At 36.3% G+C, this 9,415-nt stretch overlaps 1 protein-coding gene across 1 annotated transcript in view; it reads right to left on the reverse strand.

Moving 5' to 3' along the window:
* Positions 1-7,663: 7,663 nt before the first annotated feature.
* Positions 7,664-9,415, reverse strand: part of LOC110018515 (NF-X1-type zinc finger protein NFXL1-like) — an 8,917-nt gene continuing 7,165 nt past the window's right edge. The window contains exon 2 of the mRNA XM_020715851.1: positions 7,664-9,411. Coding sequence (XP_020571510.1) covers positions 8,108-9,411 — 1,304 coding nt within the window. The 3' untranslated portion in view covers positions 7,664-8,107. The remainder of the gene's footprint in view (positions 9,412-9,415) is intronic.

Raw genomic sequence — 9,415 nt, forward strand, 5'->3', positions numbered from 1 at the left:
TAATTTTAGATAATGTTTTTTTTTTTTGATTTGATATGAAAGATTTGTGGGATGAATGTAGAAGGTGAAGTTGGGATGTACGACATGTAAATGCAAAGGAATTGGATGGTATACATACCATATGAATGTCCCAAAATAAAAAAGCAAAGACTCTTCCCCTCTCATATTATTCTTATGAAATATTTATTTACATACCATATGAATGTATTCATGTATAATATTTATATTTATAGCATTTTGGTGGCATAAATATGGGCAAAGCGCATTTTACTTAGAAAAATTAAGTTAATAATAATGATATTTATGACATGCTTTTAATGATTTAGGTTTAAACTAAGTTAAAAAATAAAGTTAATAATATATACCACACTTTGTATTTTATGTCAAACAACTTTTAGATCTATATGTTTACCAATTTGATATCAAAATTATGAATGAAAAGATGCATTTCACTTTTAAAATTGAGTACTCGTGATATTTTTTTGATGTTATGTTGAAGATTTGAGTGTTGTGCATTTAAATATGAAAGTTTTGGGTAGAAATGTGGTATGTATGTAAATACTCTTACTATAATTATATTTCTACAAATTATTACACCTTCAGTCGACTCGATGGAAAGAGTAGAGCTCAACACCGGTAAAGATGGCAAACGGACACCAAACGAAGGCGTAAACGAATTGAGTCGAACTCTAATCATGCTCGACTTGAGCTTATATTTGATTGAGTAATATTAATTTAAATCGTTGTTATAATAAAATGATGAGTGACCAATAGAGGGATAAATAATAAAAAAGTATTTGTTATAAAATATAAAATATCATTCTAATTTTTTTTAGTAATTTAAAAATAAATCTTAAATTTAAATATATTTTAAATATTTTTTTTTCTTTTAAATGAATTGGCTGTCTAGCTAACCATTCGAGTCTGAATTGGCTTGAGCTATTTTGGCTTGTCAGGTCATATCAGCTCATTAGTCATTTGTCAAGTCCAAGCCAACTCACAAATAGGCTTGCATGTACACCACACCACCACACCAAAGCATCACTAATTTTAGATTTATATTTTATGATATTCCATTCTATATATATATAATCATTGATGTTAGAATAGGTTACCATTGCCTTCATTAATGTTTTGAGTATATTTTAAGCATAATTTGAATATTATTTATATTACTTTTTTTTTATTATTATTAAATGAGCTTGCAAGCTAACGAGTGAAGAGTAAGCTTCAACTTGATTTATAAGCTCATCGAGCTTATCCACAAGCCATTTGTCATGCCGAGCCTAATCTAGCCCAGCAGTCGGCTCGGCTCATTTACTCTCCTACACCACGATCACTTATTTTAGATTTACCTTTTTATGAACTTCCCTTGATTGAAGAAACATTACAGTAAATCTTAAAATAGGTTAATATTGTCTTTGTTTTGGTGAATTATAATAATGCATACGGTTTGATATTTGTACTTAGAATAACACCTTGATGTCATAAACTTATGCATGAAAGTAATTTACACTCTTAAAAATACAGTTATGGCGGTATTGCTCTGTAATTTAAGACTTGCACTCCTGGTGAAATGATCTTTCAATAATGTTTTTATGTATTTATATAACTATTATAAAAATATTTATCTTATTTATATATCATTGGTATCTAAATTACATCAAAACAGATGCTTTTATATGATAATTTGGACGTAGAGGCTTGTATGTTATGCAAGGAAATATAAAGATATAAATGTTATACATGTAAATACATAACAAAAGTTTCTTCAATCCTATCACTGCCTGAGGGGATTAAAGTTACTACATTAATTTTGAGAGCTAACAAATCTCCTGGCTTAAATGATTTTCTATCAATTTTTACAATTTTTAGATATATTAGTCCCTACTTAAATGGGATTTTCAACATCTTGACTAAAACAATGGCTAGCAGGCTTAAACCTAATTCAGTTTTTGATTGACAAATCCTAAAGAACTTTTGATTGAAGAGAAATGCTTGTTTGCATTGTTTTTATTGCTTCGTACATATAATTGGGTTTCATATTTGATACTCTCAATGAAAGAATCTTCCCTCTTCAATTCATCCACTAGGTTAGGGAATCATATCTTTAGTGCATGCTATGTCCGAGGAACTCGGAACACCGTTTAAAGATTCTAAAAGATTAAGAGCAAGAAGATCATCTATCGTATAAATAAGGATGGATCAAGATAGAAAATGTAGCAATATAAATGTTGTCATTAATAGCATTCGCTTTGTTGATCATGCCCTTCTATTTTTTTCTCGAATTGGAAAAGAAATCTACAAGCTACAAGAACTTCGAGAATATTTTTCTTCTTTGAATGGATTCGAAATTCTTTTCATAGGAACTCAATGCATTGCCCATAAATTCATAAACACACAAGTTAGTAACACTTCACCAATACACATTTGGTTAGACAAAAGTACTCGTGATTCTAAAAAAAAAGCTAGAAAAATATCTTCTTTTATGTCCATTTGATCTCTTGGAACATTGATAATGATGAGGTCATCATTTTTTTTATGAAAAATGTATGAATTCATAATTTATTTTTAGCCAAGCTTTATTCTCATCTTTTCAAACACTAATTGTTTGGTGAAATCTCAACTCTCTTCTATTGTTTGTTACCTTTAATGGAATGCCACACTCTCTCTCTTTAGCATATAACTATATTACTAATCTTAATAGCTAATCCAAATAAACTTCAAATGAAATGATGCCCTCTTTCAGTGGACTTCATTTGTGACTAACTCTTTCTATTTCCCCTATGCCCGGAAGCATTCATCCATTTTATAAATGGATCTGGGATGCTTTAGTTCCTATAAAAATAACTATGTTTGATCAATCGCTCTTTTGCAAAAGACCCCAAGCAAAACTTCTCTTTTACATTTGGGTGTCAAGATTTCCACACCTGGTGCAGGATGCAATTCTTTCTGTTTTTGGAGGCTGTAATGCAATCTCACATCTTGACTTTTCATTCTAGTCAGAAAGAGATCATTATAACAAAGACTTACTGATAAATACAAATATGATATCTTTCTACCGCACTTCGGAACATTTGGTGAGAAAGGAACAACAAATGTGTTTTTAATTCTTCCAGGGATGATAAATCAATCGGATTCAACATGTTATCTCAGGCTTACTTTTGTATGAATTACTAGTCATGAAAAAATGGCGCAACAAATTAAGGGAAAAAAAATACCAGAATTAAAATTTCTAGACAAATCATTGGACTGTTTTTTAAAAAATTCTGTTTTATCTATGTATTGTCAGTGTTGCTGTAATCGTTGTTTTCTTATAAAATTTGTAATTAGAAGGCATTTCCTCATGTTATTTTCTTAATGAGAAGGCATTTCCTCATGTTTTCAATGAAAAAAACGTGAGCAGCACTGTACTGAGGGGAAAAAGAAAATGAAATTCAAAGATTGCAAATGCTATTAGTAGAGAAAGTGAAACAAAAATTTAGAAGTTCTGATATTGTCCCCCCAAATTTGTTCACATCCTCTTCTACATAACATACAATACAAAGACATGTAGATTTGAAGTGCTCGTTGTGGAGAGAGAAAGAAGCATGTCAGAGGCGAGTACCTTAGAGTTCTGGCGTTGAATTTTTTTCTAGTTACATCACATTCATATATATAATATGACAGAAAAAAAAGAGAGCACAATATATGTTGACTTCCATATATATGATAAATTGCTCCTGGAATCAAATAAAATTCAAAGATTACAAATGATTTTGAGAAAGAGAGAGAGAGAGACAGGAACCTGATACTTGTGAAGCAGTTGGAAATGGTGATTTTAGCTGTCATGTTAAAGGCCGTTGTAGCATGGAGAAAGTGAATAAATCCAATATTTGATGAGAAAACTAATTAAGATACCTTCAGCTTAAACTTACCTCAGCTATTGCCTTTGCTTCAATCTGAAATTAAGAATAACAACATTAAAACACACATTAACAAATGAAACTATTAATGTGATTAAAAATAGAGCACTTACCATAATTTCTCAAGAAAAAGTAACCATCAACTATAGAATACACAAGCCAAATTCCCAAAATTAACAAGACTGCCGCTGGAGAGATCACAGAGATAGTACACACCAAATGATATTTGAAAAGAAAAAAACTGCAACTTCAGCATCTCACCTCAGAAAACATTTTATACAACAAAATAATGCCAACTCATCACTAATTGTCGCTTCAAAGAATAGACCGAAAGTAATCAAAACATCGACAAAAAGATTGTTGCTTTTATCTAAAGCCTTCTAACTTCTTAATGATTGTATGCTCCCCAACATAGAAGTGCATAAGCTGCAAATCTCATTGCATCCTTCAATGCCGGAATTAGACATCATAGTAAAAAAAAAACAGAAAAGTTCGGTATCCTTTACCCACTCTCCTTCAATCTCCTTTTGATGTAAAATGTAACCAGCATATCTATTAAATTCTCAGGCACAAACAAAAATCCCAAGCACAATGTGCTCAATAAAAGGAAAATGAAGGCAGCCATTCAAGTTTCTCAAGTTGTTTCATCCAATCTCACTCACAAACTTCCTCCCAGTCATCAACTTCATGGCCGACACCCACATCCACAATCGCCCTATTAACTGAAGATTCAACAGTGGAGCAACCACCTTCCATGAGCTTGCTATTCCCCGCTCCATCACTTGCAGACTCCAGCACTACATCATCAGAATCAAGCATATTCCACCGGTTAGCAGAAGTGGAGATAGGATTCCCCTCATTCCTTTCCCAGACAGGCATGGCTACATCTGTCCAATTAGCCAGATCAGGTCCCCATGAATCTGCTACTGAAGGTACAGCCATCTTCCATGCATTGCCCTGTGCAGCTCCTCCCCAAGCATTCCCAGCAGTTACCACAGCGGCAGAAACCCCACCACACTGCTGCATAGTGACTGCCCCATGATAAGCAGATACATGGTCTAGGCGTCTCAATGCAGTTGCCGCCCTCACAGGATCACTGAAAACAGAGAAGGCATTCTTATCATTCAACCAGACTAACCCACACTCTCCTCCAAATCTCAGAACCAGAGCTCTTATATCAGCATCCCTGGGTAGGTCATATCAATTAAGGGATCGTAGACCGGGTCAATCACTGGAACACCAGGCTTCAAGCCAATAATACATGCAGGTGGCTTCGATTTAGGCGTGACAATGAACTACAATGAAACGCTTGGGCTCCCAGCCAGCAGCGTGGACTGAGAGCTTCCATCGTTCAGCCATGTACCGCACTGCATCTCTCTTCTCCTTAACCATGTGACAGAAGACATGAACCTTCATGACTTCATTTCCCATTGTTTGATGTTTTCAAATTCTACTTGAGAGGTTCTTCCTCGCCCATTGTTTGATGTTTTCAAATTCAAGTTGAACGTGGTTTTCACCCAGATTCAATTTAAGGGGAAGTGTTAAGAATTATAATAGGAAATAATTTATTCCTGTAACAAGTGATGAGGAATAAATTATTTTCTTAAATTAAGGAGATATTGTAACAAGTGACGAGGAATAAATTATTTTCTTAAATTAAGGAGATATTTCATTTCCTATTTTATATTTATTTCCTTGAATTATTAATTATTTGTTTTCATATTTTATGTTATTCCCTATATCTCTTAATGATTAATATGAATCGATTATTGAAGATATTAGGTGATATATTTTTCCTTTCATATCATTTTCTTTTTATTATTTTTCCTATTATAAGATTCTTGTAAGAGTTATTTATACCCCCGTTCATATAAATGAAACAATTCAGTATTCCGCATTATTCTGAATTTCAACAAAATAGTTTTGCTATTTAGATAAAGGTTATTAGACCTTATGGATCATTGACTAGCTAGAATGAATATTACAAGACTGGGGGTTATCAATGCGACTTTTGCTAGAGAAGTAGTGCAAATCTTGGGGAGAAATATTGGGAAGTAATAACAACCTAACTTTTATGAAAGAAAAGTGATGATAGAGATCGAGTGATAGAAAATATGATGCAAGTGTCGTCGATGGCAGTGGTGGTCCAACTTCAGTGAGAGTGATGGTCAGATAGCAGAGGAATGGTGGTGGTCTGGTAGTAACGATGGTGGAAGCCCGACAAAGTGGTTTAATAGTCGCGACAACTAAACACGGTGGCCTGACGACTTGACAATGACTCTCGACTAAGGTTGGTTTGATGATGGTGGCAATGACTACATGATGGTGCTCTGACGATGGCAACGACCAAACGCTTGTGTCAAGCAACGTGTGGCGGTGACTCGACATCGATGGCTGAACGGGTTGTTCGACGATGACGATGGCTAGACTATGTTGGCCAGGCAATCAGAGTTAGAGGATGGCCTGGTAGCGGTGATCCGAAAGAGGTGGTTGGCAGTAATGGTCTGATGATGGAAGTGGCCAAACGATGGTGGTTCGGCGACGATGGTGACAACCAAAAGATGGTGGTCCGACAGTGGTTGCGACGACCAAATGGCGGTAATATTGCAGTGGTGAATGTGGCATGACGTTGATAGTTTGGCGATGGTGAAGCTTGAAAACTTTGAAGAGCTTGAGAGCTTTCAGCTTTATCCTCCTGGTTCATGTCTCCTTACATGGAGAGAGTGAGGTTTATTGATAGATAATGTTCTGTAAATATTGCATGAATCCAAACAACTCTATCTAACAACCCAGAGTGATCCCTTTGATTGAATGATAATTTATGAATATTTAAGTGTATTAATGACATTAGAATTAAGTGCTCTTGGGCTCGTTGGATTCACCTCGTCGAGAAGCTCGATTTGAATATAAATTTGTGAAATTTGGAAATCATTTGGTCCTGTAAAATATATTTCAAAGCTTTCAACTATATTTTAAGTGCATGATCTGGGCCCACTTGGACTCGGGTCTAATCGTTTTTGCTGTCATGTGATTCTTCTCCATGAGACCCATCAGTTGATTATAAGTTAGAGTGCATGCATTTCAAAATTTAATTTTGGAAGCTTTCGATCAAAATGTGCTTTTAGATTCATGTCTATCACTATGAAATTGTAGAGGAATATCAAAGTGTTAGATATGTAAATATATATGAGTTATGCGTTTGAGAGAGAAAGAAGCATGTCAGAGACTAGTATATGAGTTCTGGCGTTGAAAGATATACTGACTTCCGTAGATATGATAAATTGCTCCTAGAATCAAATAAAATTCAAAGATTACAAATGATTTTGAGAGAGAGAGATAGAGAGAGAGAGAGAAGCACCTGAAACTTGTGAAGCAGTTGGAAATGGTGATTTTAGCTGTCATGTTAATGGCAGTTGTAGCATCGAGGATATGATTAAGCCAAGAGAGTGAAAAAATCCAATATTTGATGAGAAAACTAATTAAGATACCTTCAGCTTAAACTTACCTCAGCTATTGCTTTTGCTTCTATCTGAAATTAAGAATAACAACATTAAAATACATACTAACAAATGATACTATAAAATGTGATTAAAAATAGAGCAAAACATGATACTCCGACTTCATCAGTTCACCTTACCAGAATTTCTCAAGAAAAAAGTAATCATCAACTAAAGAATACACGAGCCAAATTCCCAAAATTAACAAGAAAATGCCGCTGGAGAAAGCTCGGAGATAATACACACCAAATGATATTTGAAAAGAAAACAGCTGCAACTTTACTTCAGCATCGCACCTTGGAAAACATTTTATACAACAAAATAATGTGAACTCATCACTAATTGTTGCTTCAAAGAATAGACCGAAAGTAATCCAAACATCGACAAAAAGATTGTTGATTTTATCTAAAGCCTTCTAATTTCTTAATGATTGTATGCTCCCCAACATAGAAGTGAATAAGCTGCAAATCTCCTTGCATCCTTCAATGCTGGAATTTGACATCATACTAAAAATAAAAAAATAAAAAAAAATAAAAAAAAGTTCAGTATCCTTTACCCACTCTTCTTCAACCTTCTTTTGATGCAAAATGTAACCAGCATATCTACTAAAATTCTCAGGCACAAACAAAAATCTCAAGCAAAATGTGCTCAATAAAAGGAAAATGAAGGCAGCCATTCAAGTTTCTCAAGTTGTTTCATCCAATCTCACTCACAAACTTCCTCCCAGTCATCAACTTCATGGCCGACACCCACATCCACAATCGCCCTATTAACTGAAGATTCAACAGTGGAGCAACCACCTTCCATGAGCTTGCTATTCCCCGCTCCATCACTTGCAGACTCCAGCACTACATCATCAGAATCAAGCATATTCCACCGGTTAGCAGAAGTGGAGATAGGATTCCCCTCATTCCTTTTCCAGACAGGAATGGCTACATCTGTCCCAAAAGCCAGATCAGGTCCCCATGAATCTGCTACTGAAGGTACAGCCATCTTCCATGCATTGCCCTGTGCAGCTCCTCCCCAAGCATTCCCAGCAGTTACCACAGCGGCAGAAACCCCACCACACTGCTGCATAGTGACTGCCCCATGATAAGCAGATACATGGTCTAGGCGTCTCAATGCCGTTGCTGCCCTCACAGGATCACTGAAAACAGACAAGGCATTCTTATCATTCAACCAGACTAACTCACACTCTCCTCCAAATCTCAGAACCAGAGCACTTATATCAGCATCCCTGGGTAGGTCCAGAAGAGCAACCACAAGCCTGGGATCCATATCAATTAAGGGATCGTAGACCGGGGCAATCACTGGAACACCAGGCTTCAAACCAAGAATCCGTGCAGGTGGCTTCGATTTAGGCGTGACATGAACTACAATGAAACGCTTGGGCTCCCAGCCAGCAGCGTGGACTGAGAGCTTCCATCGTTCAGCCATGTACCGCACTGCATCTCTCTTCTCCTTAACCATGTGACAGAAGACATGAACCTTCATGTTGCTCCCATTGCCAGGCTTGGATTTCCCCAGAACCATGAACTTGAATCTGTCCTCAACGGCCATAACCCACTTAGGCTCCCTCCTCATAAGGTCAGAAAGCAAATCTAACGTTCCTGAACTCTCTCCAAAATGAAGAGAGTCAAGGTTTGGTTGGGTCACATCAAACGCATCTGCCAGTTGTCTCTTCCTTGCTGCCTTATCACACTCCGCATCACACACCAACTTCCTCTGTCCAATGGGTACCTTCCTTCCATTACCATCTATGGTCTGGAGTGGAACCGGCAGCTTCTGTATAATAGAGGCTTCAAACAAAGCATCATTGCTGAAGCTGCTAGAGCTAGCTCCAGCACCACAAGGCACAGTTGCTGTTATCCTCCCACAGGAACATGAGATTGTGGTAGCAAAGTCACACCTTTGCTCTGGACATGTTGATGATGGGTGGCAGGGAGCAATGCAGGTGTGTTTACAATCCCTTCGCGGGGCTCCACATAACTGTCCACAAGAAAGCTTTCCTGC

The sequence above is a fragment of the Phalaenopsis equestris genome, unplaced genomic scaffold (assembly GCF_001263595.1).
Source record: "Phalaenopsis equestris unplaced genomic scaffold, ASM126359v1 Scaffold000024, whole genome shotgun sequence".
NCBI classification, from domain to species: domain Eukaryota; kingdom Viridiplantae; phylum Streptophyta; class Magnoliopsida; order Asparagales; family Orchidaceae; genus Phalaenopsis; species Phalaenopsis equestris.